Below are 21,246 nucleotides of genomic sequence, written 5' to 3' on the forward strand. Positions count from 1 at the left end.
GTCCCAGAGATTCTGGTATGTTGTCTCTTTGTTTTCATTGGTTTCAAATCCGTCTTTATTTCTGCCTTCATTTTGTTATTTACCCAGTAGTCATTCAGGAGCAGGTTGTTCAGTTCCCATGTAGTTGAGTGGTTTTGAGTGAGTTTCTTAATCCTGAGTTCTAGTTTGATTGCACTGTGGTCTGAGAGACAGTTTGTTGTGATTTCTGTTTTTTTTACATTTGCTAAGGAGTGTTTTACTTCCAATTATGTGGTGAATTTTAGAATAAGTGTGATGTGGTGCTGAGAAAAATGTATATTCCTTTGATTTGGGGTAGAGAGGTCTGTAGATGTCTATTAGGTCTGCTTGGTCCAGGGCTCAGTTCAAGTCCTGGCTATCTCTGTTAATTTTCTGTCTCATTGATCTGTCTAATATTGACAGTGGAGTGTTAAAGTCTCCCATTATTATTGTGTGGGAGTCTAAGTCTCTTTGTAGGCCTCTAAGGACTTGCTTTATGAATCTGGGTGCTCCTGTATTGGGTGCATATATATTTAGGATAGTTAGCTCTTCTTGTTGAATTGATCCCTTTACCATTATGTAATGGCTTTCTTTCTCTCTTTTGATCTTTGTTGGTTTAAAGTCTGTTGTATCAGAGACTAGAATAGCAACCCCTGCTTTTTTTTTGCTTTCCATTTGCTTGGTAGATCTTCCTCCATCCCTTTATTTTGAGCCTATGCATGTCTTTGCACGTGAGATGGGTTTCCTGAATACAGCACACCAATGGGTCTTGACTCTTTATCCAATTTACCAGTCTGTGTCTTTTACCTGGGGCATTTAGCCCATTTACATTTAAGGTTAATATTGTTATGTGTGAATTTGATCCTGTCATTATGATGCTAGCTGGTTATTTTGCCCATTAGTTGATGCAGTCTCTTCATAGCGTCTTTACAACTTGGCATGTTTTTGCAGTGGCTGGTACCAGTTGTTCCTTTCCATGTTTAGTGCTTCCTTCAGGAGCTCTTGTAAGGCAGGCTTGGTGGTGACAAAATCTCTCAGCATTTGCTTGTCTGTAAAGGATTTTATTTCTCCTTCACTTAAGAAGCTTAGTTTGGCTGGATATGAAATTCTGAGTTGAAAATTCTTTTCTTTAAGAATGTTAAATATTGGCCCCCACGCTCTTCTGGCTGTAGGGTTTCTGCCAAGAGATCTGCTGTTAGTCTGATGGGCTTCCGTTTGTGGGTAACCCGACCTTTCTCTCTGGCTGCCCTTAACATTTTTTCCTTCACTTCAACGTTGGTGAATCTGTCGATTATGTGTCTTGGGGTTGCTCTTCTGGAGGAGTATCTTTGTGGTGTTCTCTGTACTTCCTGAATTTGAATGTTGGCCTGCCTTGCTACGTTGGGGAAGTTCTCCTCGATAATATCCTGAAAAGTGTTTTCTAACTTGGTTCCATTCTCCTCGTCACTTTCAGGTACACCAATCAAACGTAGATTTCGTCTTTTCACATAGTCCCATATTTCTTTGAGGCTTTGTTCTTTTTTTTTTTTTTTTTTTTACTCTTTTTTCTCTAATCTTGTTTTCTCATTTTATTTCATTAGTTTGATCTTCAATCATGGATATACTTTCTTCTGCTTGACCAAATTGGCTACTGAAGCTTGTGTATGCTTCATGAATTTCTCGTGCTGTGTTTTTCAGCTGCATCAGGTCATTTATGTTCTTCTCTAAACTGGTTATTCTAGTTAGCCACTCGTCTAACCTTTTTTCAAGGTTTTTAGCTTCCTTGCAATGGGTTAGAACATGCTCCTTTAGCTGGGAGAAGTTTGTTATTACTCATCTTCTGAAGCCTACTTCTGTCAACTCGTCAAAGTCATTCTCCATCCAATTTTGTTCCCTTGCTAGTGAGGAGTTATGATCCTTTGGAGGAGAAGAGGTGTTCTGGTTTTTGGAATTTTCAGCCTTTCTGCTCTCCCCATTTTGTGGTTTTATCTACCTTTGGTCTTTGATGTTGGTGACTTACAGATGAGGTTTTGGTGTGGATGTCCTTTTTGTTGATGGTGATGCTATTCCTTTCTGTTTGTTAGTTGTCCTTCTAAAAGGCCCCTCAGCTGCAGATCTGTTGGAGTTTGCTGGACATTCAGTCCAGACCCTGTGTGCCTGAGTATCACCAGCGGAGGCTGCAAAACAGCAGGTATTGCTGCCTGATCCTTCCTCTGGAAGCTTCGTCCCAGAGGGGCACCTGCCAGATGCCAGCCAGAGCTCTCCTGTAAGAGGTGTCTGTTGGCCCCTACTGGGAGGTGTCTCCCAGTCAGGCTACACGAGGGTCAGGGACCCACTTGAGGAGGCAGTCTGCCCGTTATTCGAGCTCGAATGCCGTGCTGGGAGAACCACTGCTCTTTTCAGAGCTGTCAGGCAGGAGGACGTTTAAGTCTGCAGAAGCTGTGTCCACAGCTGCCCCTTCCCCCAGGGGCTCTGTGCCAGGAAGATGAGGGTTTTATCTATAAGTCCCTGACTGAGGCTGCTGCCTTTTGATCAAATATGCCCTGTACACAGAGCTGGAATCTAGAGAGGTAGTCAGCCTTGCTGAGCTGCGGTGGGCTCCGCCCAGTTTGAGCTTCCCGGCAGCTTGGTTTACACTGTGAGCATAAAACCACCTACTCAAGCCTTGGCAATGGCAGACGCCCTCCCCCGCCAAGCTCCAGCATCCCAGGTTGTTCTCAGACTGCTGCACTAGCAGCAAGGATTTCAAGCCAATGGATCTTAGCTTGCTGGGCTCTGTGGGCGTGGGACCTGCTGAGCCAGGCACTGGAGAGAATCTCCTGGTCTGCCAGTAGTGAACGCTGTGGGAAAAGCGGAGTATTTGAGCAGAAGTATACCATTCCTCCTGGTACAGTCTCTCACAGCTTCCCTTGGCTAGGAAAGGAAAATCCCCCGACCCTTTGCGCTTCCCAGGTGAGGTGACACCCCGCCCTGCTTCAGCTCGCCCTCCGTGGGCTGCACCCACGTCCAACCAGTCTCAATGAGATGAACAAGTTACCTCAGTTGGAAATGCAGAAATCACCCGTCTTCTGCATCAATCTCGCTGGAGATGCAGACCGGAGCTGTTCCTATTTGGCCATCTTGAAAGCACTCAGATCACCTGCTTCTTAAACCAAATCTAAAAACTATTTCTAAGCTCTTTCAAGAATGTTCAGTTTTGCTTTGAAGTTATAATACCAAAATTCTTAAAATACATTTAGTTTAGACTTTTATTTCAGACTCCAAACCCAGTATCTTGAGGTTCTGCCAATATATTAAATATGCACATTGCTTACCAACATCAATGGCCACAACTTAAAAATAATCTTTAAGTTTCCTACTACAAAAGTCTAGGTTTAGATATTTGAAATCACAATGAATGATCTATATTTGCACAGTGGAATTGTCTAAGAATTAAATACCAAATTATCATTACATATAGGCCTACATTTCATTAAACAGACAAATCTTAACAAGTCCATTATACAATTTTAACAATTAATGTGTCTGAAAATGACCATAATTAGTCCAATTAGTTTTCATTGAACCTATCAGACAAAATATCATGCAATCTGAATCATAAAAAAAAACTTGCATTTTAAACCTTTGTAAATTGCTGATAATAGGTGGTTCCACACCAGGTAGAAAGGAGCAGACCATCCAAATTAATTATATCTAAAATAAACTAGAAAAAGTAAAAAAATGTATCACAAAACGAGAGAGAAAAATTTTCTACTGGCTCTCATATTACTCAAGCTTATGAAATTTACAGCCAGAAGTAGAAGTGAAACAAGGCCAAAACACATGAAAAAACATTGCCAGTATTACTTAATAAAAAGCTAATGATGAGCTTTCCATAGGAAAAACAGATAGAAAAAAAAAAATAAGGTGGATACATTCACCAAGAAATGTCATTTCCCCATAAATAGAGACAAAATTTATATTAATTTACATCATTAAGTACAGAGTTAACAATCTCTCTGTGATTGAATAAAGATAAAAACAAATATATTTTCTCCCTATATGGTTCATTAGAATTTGTGACATAAAGAATTTCTGGATATTTGTTCTTAAATGTATTTTGCAAGGACATAAAAGAAGGAACCACACCTGTTTTGCCAATGACATCTTGTAATTCAGCCATAGAACTGATTATTGCAGCAAGAAGGTCAGAACTGGTGAGCCAACTGAGCGCTTGTAAACAACGCAACTGCTCCTTTTGATGTTCTATAAAATTGAAAAAATCCATTATAAAATTCTACAAAACTTTATTAAAATCTGTATTTAAAATTCATAGCAGTGTGCAGCTATTTAAGAAACAGATAAAACCCTATTGTGAACATTGCCTAATGTGGAAAAATCTATTAAATGTTAGATTAGCTTGACCTAATTTACAAATAACTGTAAATGACACCAAATAAACAGAAGAAAACAAATTTTCTTTAGTTTTACTTATATTACTTAATAGTCTGCTTTTTAAAAATTAAAACTTAAATCATTTCTTCAAAATAGTTAAGCATTCAAAAAACAACTGGAAAATTTACATTTGTCTCATTTTCATACAATTCTTCAATACATTTTTAACCCATTTCATACTTATTCATAGAAACTGAAAATAAATTATACTGGTAATTTGAAACAGGGCAGTTTTTGATTGACATAACTGAAAAATCACTGTATAAACTCTCCACTTTACTGCAGAGAATTCAAATATAAAAGAAGACAAAGGTGAAATTATAAATATTTTGCCACCTAATATTTTAATCTGTTTAAAACAAAAAATCACAGCCTAATTTATACAAAAATATTCACTTATCCATACACACATATACATACATATGGAGACTATGTTATATTATTTGGCATATTACATGATTTTTTAAAAGTTTTTCCATAATAGCCAGGTATAGTCAAACTGTATTTCACTTACATGCAACTTATATTTTTAAAAGCACAAATTATCTTACTTGGAAATTTATGCTTGTCTTTGGGCTCTCCTGTGCACACTAACATGCCTATGCCTTCTTTGAAACTCTCCATCCAGGTAAAAAGAGAGGCACACGATTGGCCCAAAATCTTGAGTCTGTTTGCTGCCAAAATTGCAATAACACCTTTCCGAAATATACGTATCAATCCTTTGAATGTTTTCTTTTTCATCTTGGCTTCCTCTTGCTTCTTTTCCTCTACAGTTGACAAAGCCTGGGCTAGAGTTCTAATTTCCAGTTTGAACAACTCAAAGGTGTTGACCTGCTCCTGGAGAAAATCTCTCTGTGTGGACAAGGCGCATGATCGGCTATAGAGGGGATATAAGGCACCAGCCATTAATGCACAGGCTGCCAGCAAGGACGTCCGTTCCCTTTGAGTCTGTGATAACAGTTTTTTGAAGTGTGAATTTTCAAGAACCAACTGTTCATGTGACTTCTCAATATGGTTCAATTTTTCCATATTTTTTTCAGAAATTTCTTGAAATTTCTATGGAAGAAGTCAAACAATATATTTGATCATGAAACAAACAGGCATTGTATCAATTTCCCTTCACGCAAAGGGAAGAAGTGCTGACAACCACTTCTTCCTCTTTAAAAGATACATGTACTAAAATATCCAAAATATAAATAAGATAGACAGGGCAACAGTGAGCCAAACAGCTTAGATCTGAATGTGCACATTGATTCTTAAATCCTCTCACATAGAAGCTTTACGTAAAGTAGAACACATAAATTTAAGACTATTTCATAAATTTCCTGTAGACTTATACATAAACACACAAATTTAGAAAAGAAAAATATGCTTTCTCTGTATAATTTCTCTTCTTCCACTCCTCACTAATTCTTCATTCCTACTTTTAAACAGAAATGACAGTGCCAATAGAGGGTTTCCTAGACGTAAAAAAGACTTTACTTTTTAACAAAATAAGCAAACAGTTCAATCAATGATATAACAAATAGCATGGTCTACCATTTACTGCATGAGAAGGCACTGTCTCTCAAGGATACTCACTTATTTCAGTTTCTGTCTTACCTCCCCATGACAGAAAGCTATACACAGTGCATCTCCAGTGGTGACAGGAAATAATTGTGAGCTGGGCCTCAGCAGCCCTCTGCTCCTTTTTGCCTAATCAAGTTGCTTACAATCCAAAACTTAATTTGAAATAAAAAGGAATTTAACTGTAAGAACCACAATTAATCACTAGAAAATAAATTGGCTCTCTCTATGAAATCTTAACCTAATCAGTAAGGAATCTTGAAAGAAAGAGTAATATTAGGAACGACCAGGCACAATGGCTCACGCCTGTAATCCCAGTGTCTGGGAGGCTGAGGTAAGAGGATTGCTTGAGCTCAGGAGTCTGAGGCCATCCTGGGCAACATAGCAAGACCTCATCTCCACAAATAAAAAATAAAAAAAATTAAGACAGGAATGGTGGTGCACACCTATAGTTACAGCTACTCAGGAGGCTGAGGTCAGAGAATCAATTGAATCCAGGAGGTTGAGGCTGCAGTAAGCCATGATCATGCCACTGCACTCCAGCTTGGGTAACAGGGCAAGACATTGTCTCAAAAAAAAAAAAAAAGAAAGAAAGAAAGAAAAAGAAGGTAACAGATCCCAATTTCCTTTACTATTCACTTATTATTCAATAACCATTTATTGGGGCCAGGCCTAAGGGCTCACACCTATAATCCTAGCACTTTTGGAGGCCAAGGTGAGACAATTGCTTGAGGGCAGGAGTTTGGGACCAGCCTGGGCAACAGACTAAGACCCTGTCTCTACAAAAAAAATTTAAAAATATCAGCCAAGTAGGGTGGTATCTGTATAGTTCTAGCTACTCAAGAGGGCGAAGGTGGGAGGATCTCTTTAGTCCAGGAATTTGAGACCAGCCTAGTTGACAGTGCAAGACCCTGTCCCTATTAAAAAAAAAAAAAAAAAAAAGTATTGATTAGTTACTAAATCACATGTACTCGGAAAAGAGACAAGTAAATCAACTAGTGTGGTATAATGCTATGATAGAGATATTCCAGGTTGCCAGAGGAGTACAAAACGGCACTTAAACTTTGGCAGCCATATTCTATCAATGGGATTATGTCCCAGAACTCCACACAAAGACCACTAGTAAAGCAAGTGGTGGCCCACAGGGAGTGCTAAAAGAAGCAAGGAACTCTGAGAAGCAGTAGCTACGCAGACTGCTTGCAAGAGGATGTGCGACAACCCTCTTAAAGCAGACACACTTTAAGGAAAAATAAAACTTGACACTCGGCTTATAGCTAGATTAAAGCAGGAAGACTAGCATGTGGAAAAGGAAGAGCCAGAAAACAGCACAGTATGCTCTAAGGATGCAAATAATTCAGAATACCTGAAGAAATGAGAGAAAGGATGGAAATTTGAAAAGTACACAGATAACAGAGGACTGAGTATCTTATGTGCTACACTAAGAAACTTAACTTTATCTAGAGAGGTATGAGAAGCCATAAAATCCTGGAACTGTCCCTATTCTTAGTAAAGGGATGTGAGAATCAGAAACATAATAAAGATGGCCAGGGGTAGCAGTAGAGTTGCAGCAGCTGGGAGTAGGATGAGGGGAACAAATGGAAATCACAAAGGTTGATTCCATACTCTCTTCAAAATCAATTTCATCTGTTCAATTAGAGAAAAAAAAGAAAATTACGGAAAACCTAGAAAATACAAGAGGCAAACTAGCAATACTTAGGTAAGTGAAAATAAAAGTGAACCTCAATGTCTCAGGCAAAAGTGTTTTCAACAAAAATTACACACAAAATTACAATAAAAATTGTGCATATAGATACAGGTAGAGATAGAGACACTGTATCCTAAAGTCAGTATCTTAATAATGGAGAAAAACCTAAAGCATTTTTACCAAGTTCCAGAGCAAGGCAAGAACACCCACTATCTCCACTAGTATTTAACACTGTATTTGGTGTGTTATTAGCCAGTGCAACTAGGCAACAAAAAGCAAGTAGAGACATAAGAATTGGCAAAGAAGAAGTAAAACTATCTCTATTTGTAGAAAATTTGATCATAAATCTAGAAATAGCAAAAGATCCAATGACAGAATTCAATCAGAAAAAAAAGTCAGTAAGGTTAAAATATATTAAATTAACATACAAAAAAATCAATAGCTTCTTGTTCACAGCAACATTATTCACAATAGCCAAAAGGTAGGAAAAAACACAAATGCCTAACAGAGGATGAATGAATAAACAAAATGTGGTATATCCACACAACAGAATATTATTCAGGGATAAAAAGGAATGAAGTACTAATACATGGTACAACATAAATTGAAAAATTACGCTAAGAGAAAGAAACCAGACACAAAAGGCCACATTTGTATGACTCCATTTATATAAAACATACACACTAGGAAAATTTATAGACACAGAGAACACATTTTTGGTCACCAGGGGCTGAGGAGAAGAAGGAACAAGTAGTAACTGCTTAACGAGTTCAGGGTTTCTGTTTGGAGTGATGAAAAGTTCAGGAGCTAAATAGTGGTGATGGTTGTGCAATACTGTGAACACACTTAATGCCACGAACTGTATACTTTAAAAGGATCAAAATGGTAAATGTTAAGTCATGCATATTTTACCACAATTTAAAATATCAATATCCTTAATATATACAGATAAACAAAAAAGAAAATAATGGAAGAGAAAACCCCATTTAGAATTCCATAATAAAAACGACAGAATAATTTAGGAATCAATTTAGCCTGAAATGTAAAAAATCTATAAGAGGAAAAGTTTTAAATATGGTTGAAAGACACAAAATAATACTTCAAACTTCAACAGCCTAACTCATCACAAAGATTCAATTATTCCTAAGTAAATTGATAAATGTAGTACAATTCCACTAAAAAACAAACCAGTTTGTTTTCTGGAGCTAGGCAAGTTGAGTTTAACCCTGAAAAAGAAGAGGAATGAGAGGGGAACAGCTCCACCCCATATTGAAACACCAACAAAACCTCTAATTAAGGCCGGGCACAGTGGCTCACGCCCGTAATCCCAGCACTTTGGGAGGCCAAGGTGGGTGGATCACCTGAGATCAGGAGTTCTAGACCAGCCTGGCCAATATGGTGAAACCCTGTCTCTACTAAAAATACAAAAAAACAATTAGCCAGGCACAATGGCACAGGCCTGTAATCCCAGCTACTTGGGAAGCTGAGGCAGGAGAACTGCATGAACCTGAAAAGCAGAGGTTGCAGCAACCCAAGATCACGCCACTGCACTCTAGCTTGCGTGACAAAGCAAGACTCTGTCTCTCACACACACACACACACACACATACACACACACACAAACAAAAACCTCTATTTAAAAAATCATGTTATTTGTACATGAAAAAAAGACCAACGGAACAGAACAGCTAGAAACAGATCCAAGCACAAAAAAACTTCAATGATAAAGGTAGCAATTCAAAGCAGTGGGAAAAAGACAGACTAAATGGTGGTGAAATAACTGGATGGCCTTCAGGAAAAAAATACAAAAGTTGTTCTATGCCTGACATTTTATACATAAGTAAATTCCAAATAGACCATAAATCTATACGTAAAAAAAAAATGAAACCACAGAAATATTAGAAGAAAATACAGGCAAATTACTTAACCTTGTTATAAAGATAGGATTGCTAAAACTAAAAATCCAGAGGCATAAAAAGAAAATATCAATTAACAGATTAAAAAATACACATTGGAGGGCCAGGCATGGTGGCTCAAACCTGTAATCCCAGCACTTTGGGAGGCCAAGGCAGGTGGATCACAAGATCAGGAGATCGAGACCATCCTGGCTAACACAGTGAAACCCCATCTCTACTAAAAATACAAAAAATTAGCCAGGCGTGGTGGCACGTGCCTGTAGTCCCAGTTACTCAAGAGGCTGAGGCAGGAGAATCACTTGAACCAGGAAGGCAGAGGTTGCAGTGAGCCAAGATCATGCCACTGCACTCCAGCCTGGGCAACAGAGCGAGACTTGGTATCAAAAAAAAAAAAATTGGTATTACATAAATAATTTTGTTTCCAATTCACTCCTACTAGAACCCAAATCTCAGTGGATACTGTGAGGCCTATTATTTCTCTATTTTAATGGGAATAGTTTGAATATTATAGTGCTTATTTATATTCCAGACATTGTTCTAAATGCTTTACATATATTTTTTTAAATCCTTGTACTGAACTATGAGGTTGGCACAGTTTTACTGATAATAAAATTGAGGTTTAGAGAAGTTACACAATTTGTCCACACTCCTTCAGCTAGGTTTATCTAATTCTATTACCTAACTTTTTTGTCTTTACTGACCCAAGGTTCTCCCCTCCGGTACCAACATCCCCACGTCTTCCCCAGTGAAGAATTCACCTTCTCCCACTATCCTCAACCTGATGAACAAGGAGAAGTTGATCTCTTCCTTTAGTATACAGGCATTAGCCTCACCACTACTTTTCACAATTTAACATGTTCTGTAGAACACCCGGGTCCTTTGCCTTCCATCTCCCCTAATGCTATTCGAATACTAACAATCTTCAGAGCCCATTTCAGGTTCTGTCTATTCTATGACTCATTTTACTATCATTTTACTTCATACTGATCTTGACCTTCTCTAAACTTAAGTAAAGGTCACTCAGGCATTTAACTTCTACACTACTTATTTATTTCATGTGTGTATATCTACTCTCCCTCAAATACAAGATTGCTAGCTCCTAGAGGTTAGGAATTATTTACTACAGTGTCTGTCACAGTGCTCTATACTCTGTAGGTATTTAATAAATATTGAAGGAATTAAATAGCCCTTTGTAAAATCATCCCTGATTTTGCTTAGCACAGTGTTTTGCCCATAATAGACACTGAATAAATGCCCAATTAATGAAAAAAGCTTTACAATGTAAAGGCTTAGAAAAAAGAAAAATATAATTTAAAAGAACAAAATTTCCAAATGTAATTTGGAACTTATCTACATGTCAGAATTCTGGTTTAAATTAATTCTGACTTTCCATAGGGAACTACTTTCAGAGGTATTGCATTATTTACTGTGAATTATTCTTGAAGAACAAAGCCTGTTTGATTGTAAGGGTGGAAACAGCTATAGAGCAAATTTGCTTTTAAAAAAAATCGAATGTTTTCCACCCAAGGAGATTAAAGGCCAGTATTTTTAAAACAAACATAAGGAACATCGCTTTCATATGGGACAAAAGCATTCCTAGTACTGAAATAACCTGCTCCTCAGTGTGTTTAATTTCAAAAAATAATATTCTCAAATTCCCTCATAAAAACATTCCAATCATGAAGAAAAAAACCTAAAAATATAGAATGCATACCTTTTACACAAAATTCAATAGCATAACAAAAATACTAAATAATTTCACCAGTTTTCCTTTACTCTCTAATAAATTCAAAGTGCATCCATAACGTAGAAAAAGGACAGCTTTTTTCCTTAATGAATCACGGACTTACTTCCTGAAATACATGAGCTTTCAGGGATGCCTTACTGGCTTACAGCACTCTGTGACCTTTGAGACTCTGGGCCAGAAATTAGACACTTCCCTAGGGAGTAAAATTCTTTTGTATCACTCTTGCTCGCTGAGTTCTTGCTCTTCGTGTTGGCAAAAAGGCAAATTGCAAACTGGACATTCAATGACATATAGACATCAAAGGACTTCATTTAAAGTGTCTTATTTTTGTAAGTTTCATATCTTGCCTTCTTAAGCTATGGTAATATTTAAAAATATAACAAACATAAATTCACCTGCTTTCTCTATTATGTAAATGTTTTTCTGTTAAAAAATAAGGACACTTTGTAGGGAAATTGGAACTCTCAGACATTGCTGATGGGATTGTAAAATAGTGCAGCCATTCTCAAAAACAGTTTGGCAGTTCCTCAAAAAGTTAAACATAGAATTATCACATGATCTAGCAATTCTATTGTCTAGTCTTCAAATATACACACACATTCTCAAGCCCCATAATGGTTATTTAATTTTAAAACACTATTTTCATTATGTAAATTTAACACATCAAAAATATTTGCCAAAAATGGTATGTGCCTGTGTTTATTGTTTTGTTTCTAAAGCACGGTAAATTATAAAACACCCTTTGGATAAGCCATACCCTCAAAAGAACAGAGTTCTTTCTGTCGGAAGACTGGGAATAAATATGTCAATAGAGGCAAGATGTCTGGTTTGCTTATTGTTAAGGGATATTACCTCTGACTGTCGAAAATTAGCAATATTATCTCTAAATTCTGATGTGTCCCATATCTCCCTTCTTTCTGTGCTTTCAGATCCTGGCAACACGGCCCAGGTTGGCTCCAGTCTCCTCTGCTAAGCCTCCTCAAACTTTGACCATCTATCTCCTCTTCTAAATTTATACCATTCTTTTGGCAACTAATTATGTACAGCCTAAGATAAACCTTTTATTATTTACTTTTTCATGTATCTCCTGAATTATATTTTACGCTTTTTGAGGAAAAAACTATATAGTATACCTCTTTGTTACTACCACAGCATGAAACACAGTGTGCTATATATTTGGTATATAACACATATGGTTTTTTAATTAATATTAACTAAATTATGAAAAATTATCTTGATATTCTTATCTACAGTAGCAATTTATGATATAGTGTATGAAAACTTCAGTTTCTCAGAAAAAAACTCTGAGAAATACAAATTAAGAGAATTACCGTTTGTGGGTAGCTGACAATGTAGCACTATTTAGATTTTTCATACATTATCATGTTTAAACATTAATCAAGAATCACTTAAAAATGTGAGTTCTGGCCAGGCACAGTAGTCCACGCCTGTAATCCCAACACTTTGAGAGGCCAAGACAAGCAGATGGCTTGGGAAAATATGGCAAAACCCCAGCTTTACAAAAAAATACAAAAAATTAGCCAGGTGTGGCAGTGCATGCCTATAGTCTCAGCTACTCAGGAGGCTGAAGTGGGAGGATCACCTGAGCCCAGGAGGTCAAGATTGCAGTGAGCCGAGACTGCAGCACTGCACTCCACCTGGGTGACAGAGTGAGACCCTGTTTCAAAAAAAAAGAAAGAAAGAAAAAGAAATGTGAGCCGGGCACCGTGGCTCACGCCTGTAATCCCAACACTTTGGGAGGTCAAAGCATGTGTATTGCTTGAGCCCAGGAGTTCAGGGCCAGCATGGACAACAGGGTGAAACCCCGTCTCTACTTAAAAAATACAAAAATTAGCAGAGCATGGTGGTGTGCCCTGTAGACCCAGCCACTTGGGAGGCTGAGGTGGGGGAATATCTTAAGCCTGGGAGGTTGAGGCTGCAGTGAGCTATGATCGCACGACTGCCCTCTAGCCTAGGCAACATAGTGAGATACTAGCTCCAAAAAAAAAAAGGCGTATGAGTTCCATAAATATGAAACTGAGATGTCACTATACCTATTTTCAGATACTGCTTTATGTATAAAAGTAGCATATATTTCTAAAAGAAGCAGTATTACAACGTAATGCAAAAGGGACTGGAAGATAAGGATGGTAATAATGTATTAAAACAGTCCATAACATTCACTTTGTAAATTCTAAATGCCAAGCAATGAGCTAGACATTTTACATATGGTTATGTTTATTCTAATCCTGTCCCTAGAACTTCCTTACTAAACAAGTAAGTAGTATCAGTTGTCTGAACCTTAGATTCCTCACTTGTAAAATAGAAATGATACTTAAATGACCTATCTCATATGCCTGTGGTGGGGCTTACATAAGAAGAGACATGCAAAATATGCAAAAGCATTGAAAATTATGTCAAGCACCATGCAAATTCAACTGCTAATATTATAATTAATAAAAACAATTTCTAAAGCAATTATTTGAGAAGTAGTCAGAAGTCTCTTCCAAAATTTCATTAGAGGTATCCATTCCCATGGACTCACAGTCTATCAGAACATAGTGTACATGTGATTGTACCTAACTCTCTGAATCTGTATATCTTAAGGAATTATCACCTCCAACAATATCAATAAGCTTTATTTTATCTCTGAATATTATTGGAGTTCAATTATGAAGAAAAAAGTTTCAACATCTAATAACACTTTTATGACTCACCTGGGTTCCTTGCCAAAAACACTCTTAATACCATGGTAAAAGAGGAATAAAATGCAATATAGCATGATGAACCTGAATCTCCCTGAGTTTTGTTCTCCATTCTAAACTCACTTGATTTTACTAAAATGTCAAATAAATCTAAAGTGTTTACAATAAACATTACATCAAGGGTAACCCTTACTTAACTGACAGTAAAAAAAAAAAACTTTACCTCTAGAAAGGAAGTTCTTGTTCCAATAACTATCTTTTTCAAATAGAAAAGAAACAAGAACATACATACTAAGATTACAAAAACAAAGTTAGTAAATGGAATGGTATGTGGCACTGGGCCCAGATACTTTTGTAGGCATAGACACTTGAGATATATTTACATGATGGCTCAACGTATTTAAATTCAAGAATTACCCAACATGTGGCTAGCAAACTTTACCCAATGCTAAAGACATGCTGTGATAGTAAAACCAGGCTGCCTTCTCTACAACTTTCATTTTTCTAGTAGCATTTACACTGTTTTAAAGCTAAGACATTAAAAAAGTCTTAGAAATATTAGATTCTTACAAACATTACTTTTCTAACATCTATTACATTTTTTCAGATAAAAGCAATCAAATTCAAATATTGTTTTTTACTTTAGTGTCTTTTACTAATCACTTCTTTACAACGGCCAAACATTAAACATAAGACTCTAAGAACAGGTCATTTGTTTCCCAGCAGATGGAATATACTTATGGTTATGCTCATCTGACACCAAACATCCTCTATAACTCGCAATCGTATATAACAACTGCGGATTTTTTCCCCTCATGTCCTTATCAACATAATTTTTGAAAATAAGTAATGTAAAATGAAAATTTTTTATTTGCATTGCACTTTTGGTGGTAAAAGATATAGAATTAATCATAACAAAATTTCCTAAAATAAAATTTATAGGTCCTATAATATGTATTATAATAACAGTTTATCAAATACCAAAATAAATTGCTGCAGTGTATTCAATTATATTTGATTAAAAAGCAAATATGTACATAAATAATACAGAATATATGTCAATTTATTTATTCATTTTTTTGAAATGGAGTTTCGCTCTTGTTGCCCAGGCTGGAGTGTAATGGCACGATCTTGGCTTATCGCAACCTCTGCCTCCTGGGTTCAAGTGATTCTCCTGCCTCAGCCTCCCAAGTAGCTGGGATTGCAGGCATGCACCACCACGCCTGGCTAATTTTTTGTATTTTTAGTAGATATGGGGTTTCTCCATGTTAGTCAGGTTGGTCTCGAACTCCTGACCTCAAGGTGATCCACCTGCCTTGGCCTCTCAAAGTGCTGGAATTACAGGCATGAGCCACCACACTCAGCCTCCAATTTATAATAGTATTGTACTTTTAGAGATAATTAAAATGATCATTTCCATTTGTAGACAGATGGGTCAAAGACTAAGGTATTATAAATTCTTCAAAGAAAAGTCTTCAGTGAGAGCTTCTCCTAAAACATTAGCATTTGTGATGACTGATTCTCTGACTTCAAAAAGTGAACTGCAGCTGGGTACGGTGGCTCACGCCTGTAATCACAACACTTAGGGAGACCAAGGAAAGAGGATCACTTGAGGCCAGGAGTTGGAGACCAGCCTGGGCAACATAGTGAGACCTCATCTCTACAAAAAAATTTCAAAAATAAAATTAGTTGGGCATGGTAGTGCATGCCTACAGTCCCAGCTACTTGGGAGGCTGAGGTGAGAGGACCACTTGAGCACAGGAGGTTAAGGCTGCAGTGAGCCGTGACTGTGCCACCATACTCAAGCCTGGGCAACAGGGTAAAACCCTGTCTCAAAAAGAGAAAAGAGTGAATTGCTAAGCCTTCTTGTCGATTTCAAAGAGTTCAGGACATTGACGAAAAAAGAAGTTGGAAGACTCACACTACCTGATTTTAAACTTAGTAAAAGGTTAGAGTGATTAAATCAGTATAGTATTGAAAGAAAAAAAGAATCAGACACATAAATAAATGGAACAGACAAGAAAATCTAGAAATAGATTGACACAAACAGTGAACTGATTTTTGATAAAGGTGCAAGGGCAATTCAATAAAGGACAGTGATTTCAATAACTGTTAATGGAATGGACATGAATACGCAAAAAAAAAAAAAAAAAAATGACCTTAATCCATACTTCACACCTTTACAGAAACTAACTCAAAATTGATCATAGACCTAGATGTAAAACCTAAAACTATAAAACATATAGGGAAAAAATGGAGAAAATCTTGGTGCCTATAATCTTAGGCAAAGAGTTCTTACATGTAACATGAAAGTATAATCCATAAAAAAATTGATAAATGGGTCATAAAAATTTGAAACATTTGCTTTGCAAAAGTACTGCTAAGAGAATAGTAGAAAACATTTACAAATCACGTAACTGAAAAATGACTTGAACCTCCGGTATGTAAAAAACTCAAAATTTGATGATAAGAAAACACACAATCCAATTAAAAACTGAGCAAAACATCAGAACATATAATTCCCCAAAAAAGATATACAGATGGCAAATAAACACATAAATCAATGATTAATTTATTATGCAGTAGGGAAAATGTAAATCAAAATCACAACGACATGGCATTACACCCTATTATAATGGCTAAAATTCAAAAGAAAAAAATGATGAAGCCATACGTTGGCACAGGTGCAGAGCAAATCAAAATCTCTTACATTGCTAGTGAGAGTGCAAAATGATATACTCACTTGGAAAAAAAATTTAATAGTTCCTTAAGTTACACTTACCATATAACCATATAAATATACACTTACCATATAATCTAGAAATCAAACTCCTAAGTATTTACCCAAGAGAAATGAAAATTTATGATCACACAAAAACCTTTCCATGGATGTTTAAAGCATCTTTACTTATAATTGCCAAAAAAATAAAAGCAATCCAAAGGCCCATCAGCAAGTATTTGGATAAAATTTTACAGCCACACAATGGGACATTATTCAGCAGTAAAAAGCAATGAACTGGGTGGAGCCAAGATGGCCAAATAGGAACAGCTCCCGGCTCCAGCTCCCAGCCTGAGCGACACAAAAGACGGGTGATTTCTGCATTTCTGTTTGAGGTACCGGTTTCATCCCACTAGGGAGTGCCAAACAGTGGGTGCAGGACAGTCGGTGAAGCGCACTGTGCGCCAGCCGAAGTAGGGCGAGGCATTGCCTCACTCGGGAAGCGCAAGGGGTCAGGGAGTTCCCTTTCCTAGTCAAAGAAAGGGGTAACAGACGGCACCTGGAATATCGGGTCAGTCCCACCCTAATACTGCGCTTTTCCAATGGGCCTGGAAAACGGTACACTAGGAGATTGTGTCCCGCACCTGGCTCCGAGGGTCCTATGCCCATGGAGTCTCGCTGATTGCTAGCACAGCAGTCTGAGATCCACCTGCAAGGCCGCAGCAAGGCTGGGGGAGGGGCACCCGCCATTGCCCAGGCTTGCTTAGGTAAACAAAGCAGCCAGGAAGCTCGAACTGGGTGGAGCCCACCACAGCTCAAGGAGGCCTGCCTGCCTCTGTAGGCTCCACCTCTGGGGGCAGGGCACAGACAAACAAAAAGTCAGCAGGAACCTCCACAGACTTAAATGTCCCTGTCTGACTGACAGCTTTGAAGAGAATAGTGGTTCTCCCAGCACGCAGCTGGAGATCTGAGAACAGACAGACTGCCTCCTAAAGTGGGTCCCTCACCCCTGAGCAGCCTAACTGGGAGGCACCCCCCCAGTAGGGACAGACTGATACCTCACTCGGCCAGGTACTCCCCTGAGACAAAACTTCCACAGGAACTACCAGACAGCTGAATTTGTGGTCTCACGAAAATCTGCTGTTCTGCAGCCACCGCTGCTGACACCCAGCCAAACAGGGTCTGGAGTGGACCTCTAGTAAACTCCAACAGACCTGCAGCTGAGGGTCCTGTCTAGTAGAAGGAAAACTAACAAACAGAAAGGACATCCACACCAAAAACCCATCTGTACATCACCATCATCAAAGACCAAAAGTAGATAAAACCACAAAGATGGGGAAAAAACAGAGCAGAAAAACTGGAAACTCTAAAAAGCAGAGCACCTCTCCTCCTCCAAAGGAACGCAGCTCCTCACCAGCAACGGAACAAAGCTGGATGGAGGATGACTTTGACGAGTTGAGAGAAGAAGGCTTCAGACGATCAAACTACTCTGAGCTACGGGAGGAAATTCAAAACAATAGCAAAGAAGTTAAAAACTTTGAAAAAAAATTAGAAGAATGGATAACTAGAATAACCAATGGAGAGAAGGGCTTAAAGGGGCTGATGGAGCTGAAAGCCAAGTTTCGAGAACTACACAAAGATTGCAGAAGCCTCAGTAGCAGATGTGATCAACTGGAAGAAAGGGTATCGCTGATGGAAGATGAAATGAATGAAATGAAGAGAGAAGGGAGGTTTAGAGAAAAAAGAATAAAAAGAAATGAACAAAGCCTCCAAGAAATTTGGGACTATGTGAAAAGACCAAACCTACGTCTGATTGGTGTACCTGAAAATGACGGGGAGAATGGAACCAAGTTGGAAAACACTCTGCAAGATATTATCCAGGAGAACTTCCCCAATCTAGCAAGGCAGGCCAACATTCAGATTCAGGAAATACAGAGAACGCCACAAAGATACTCCTCGAGAAGAGCAACTCCAAGACACATAATTGTCAGATTCACCAAAGTTGAAATGAAGGAAAAAATGTTAAGGGCAGCCAGAGAGAAAGGTCGGGTTACCCACAAAGGGAAGCCCATCAGACTAACAGCGGATCTCTCCGCAGAAACTCTACAAGCCAGAAGAGAGTGGGGGCCGATATTCAACATTCTTAAAGAAAAGAATTTTCAACCAAGAATTTCATGCCGGGCGCAGTGGCTCACGCTTGTAATCCCAGCACTTTGGGAGGCCGAGGAGGGCGGATCACGAGGTCAGGAGATCGAGACCACGGTGAAACCCCGTCTCTACTAAAAAATACAAAAAATTAGGTGGGCGCGGTGGCGGGCGCCTATAGTCCCAGCTACTCGGAGAGGCTGAGGCAGGAGAATGGCGTGAACCCGGGAGGCGGAGCTTGCAGTGAGCCGAGATTGCGCCACTGCACTCCAGCCTGGGCGACAGAGCAAGACTCCGTCTCAAAAAAAAAAAAAAAAAAAAAAGAATTTCATATCCAGCCAAACTAAGCTTCATAAGTGAAGGAGAAATAAAATACTTTACAGACAAGCAAACGCTGAGTGATTTTGTCACCACCAGGCCTGCCCTAAAAGAGAACCTGAAGGAAGCACTAAACATGGAAAGGAACAACTGGTACCAGCCACTACAAAAACATGCCAAATTGTAAAGACCATCGAGGCTAGGAAGAAACTGCATCAACTAACAAGCAAAATAACCAACTAACATCATAATGACAGGATCAGATTCACACATAACAATATTAACGTTAAATGTAAATGGGAGAAATGCTCCAATTAAAAGACACAGACTGGCAAACTGGATAAGGAGTCAGGACCCATCAGTGTGCTGTATTCAGGAAACCCATCTCACGTGCAGAGACACACATAGACTCAAAATAAAGGGATGGAGGAAGATCTATCAAGCAAATGGAAAACAAAAAAAGGCAGGGGTTGCAATCCTAGTCTCTGATAAAATAGACTTTAAACCAACAAAGATCAAAAGAGACAAAGAAGGCCATTACATAATAGTAAAGGGATCAATTCAACAAGAAGAGCTAACTATGCTAAATATATATGCACCCAACACAGGAGCACCCAGATTCATAAAGCAAGTCCTGAGTGACCTACAAAGGGACTTAAACTCCCACACAATAATAATGGGAGATTTTAACACCCCACCGTCAACATTAGACAGATCAACGAGACAGAAAGTTAACAAGGATATCCAGGAATTGAACTCAGCTCTGCACAAAGTGGACCTAATAGACATCTACAGAACTCTCCACCCCAAATCAACAGAATATACATTCTTTTCAGCACCACACCACACCTATTCCAAAATTGACCACATAGTTGGAAGTAAAGCTGTCCTCAGCAAATGTAAAAGAACAGAAATTATGACAAACTGTCTCTCAGAGCACAGTGCAATCAAACTAGAACTCAGGATTAAGAAACTCACTCAAAACCGCTCAACTACGTGGAAACTGAACAACCTGCTCCTGAATGACTATTGGGTACATAATGAAATGAAGGCAGAAATAAAGATGTTCCTTGAAACCAACGAGAACAAAGACACAACATACCAGAATCTCTGGGACACATTCAAAGCAGTGTGTAGAGGGAAATTTATAGCACTAAATGCCCACAAGAGAAAGCAGGAAAGATCCAAAATTCACACCCTAACATCACAATTAAAAGAACTAGAAAAGCAAGAGCAAACACATTCAAAAGCTAGCAGAAGGCTAGAAATAACTAAAATCAGAGCAGAACTGAAGGAAACAGAGACACAAAAAACCCTTCAAAAAATTAATGAATCCAGGAGCTGGCTTTTTGAAAAGATCAACAAAATTGATAGACTGCTAGCAAGACTAGTAAAGAAGAAAAGAGAGAAGAATCAAATAGACGCAATAAAAAATGAAAAAGGGGATATCACCACCGATCCCACAGAAATACAATCTACCATCAGAGAATACTACAAACACCTCTATGCAAATAAACTAGAAAATCTAGAAGAAATGGATAAATTTCTCAACAAATACACCCTCCCAAGACTAAATCAGGAAGAAGTTGAATCTCTGAATAGACCAATAACAGGTTCTGAAATTGTGGCAATAATCAATAGCTTACCAACCAAAAAGAGTCCAGGACCTGATGGGTTCACAGCCGAATTCTACCAGAGGTACAAGGAGGAACTGGTACCATTCCTTCTGAAACTATTCCAATCGATAGAAAAAGAGGGAATCCTCCCTAACACATTTTATGAAGCCAGCATCATCCTGATACCAAAACCTGGCAGAGACATAACCAAAAAAGAGAATTTCAGACCAATATCCTTGATGAACATTGATGCAAAAATCCTCAATAAAATACTGGCAAACCGAATCCAGCAGCACATCAAAAAGCTTATCCACCATGATCAAGTGGGCTTCATCCCTGGGATGCAAGGCTGGTTCAACATACGCAAATCAATAAATGTAATCCAGCATATAAACAGAA

General features: G+C 38.2%; 1 protein-coding gene across 8 annotated transcripts in view; it reads right to left on the reverse strand.

Moving 5' to 3' along the window:
* Positions 1-21,246, reverse strand: part of CCDC171 (coiled-coil domain containing 171) — a 443,161-nt gene that overhangs the window by 232,802 nt on the left and 189,113 nt on the right. For all 8 annotated transcript variants that reach the window (XR_009210997.1, XR_009210996.1, XM_058431106.1 and 5 more), the window contains 2 exons: positions 4,962-5,466; positions 4,105-4,221 (listed from right to left, as the gene is read on the reverse strand). Coding sequence is in view for 6 of the 8 variants with exons in the window: in XM_058431106.1 (XP_058287089.1) it covers positions 4,105-4,221; positions 4,962-5,466 (622 nt within the window). In the remaining 2 variants the exon portion in view is untranslated. The remainder of the gene's footprint in view (positions 1-4,104; positions 4,222-4,961; positions 5,467-21,246) is intronic.

Source organism: Hylobates moloch, unplaced genomic scaffold (genome assembly GCF_009828535.3).
Source record: "Hylobates moloch isolate HMO894 unplaced genomic scaffold, HMol_V3 SCAFFOLD_19, whole genome shotgun sequence".
Taxonomy (NCBI): Eukaryota; Metazoa; Chordata; class Mammalia; order Primates; family Hylobatidae; genus Hylobates; species Hylobates moloch.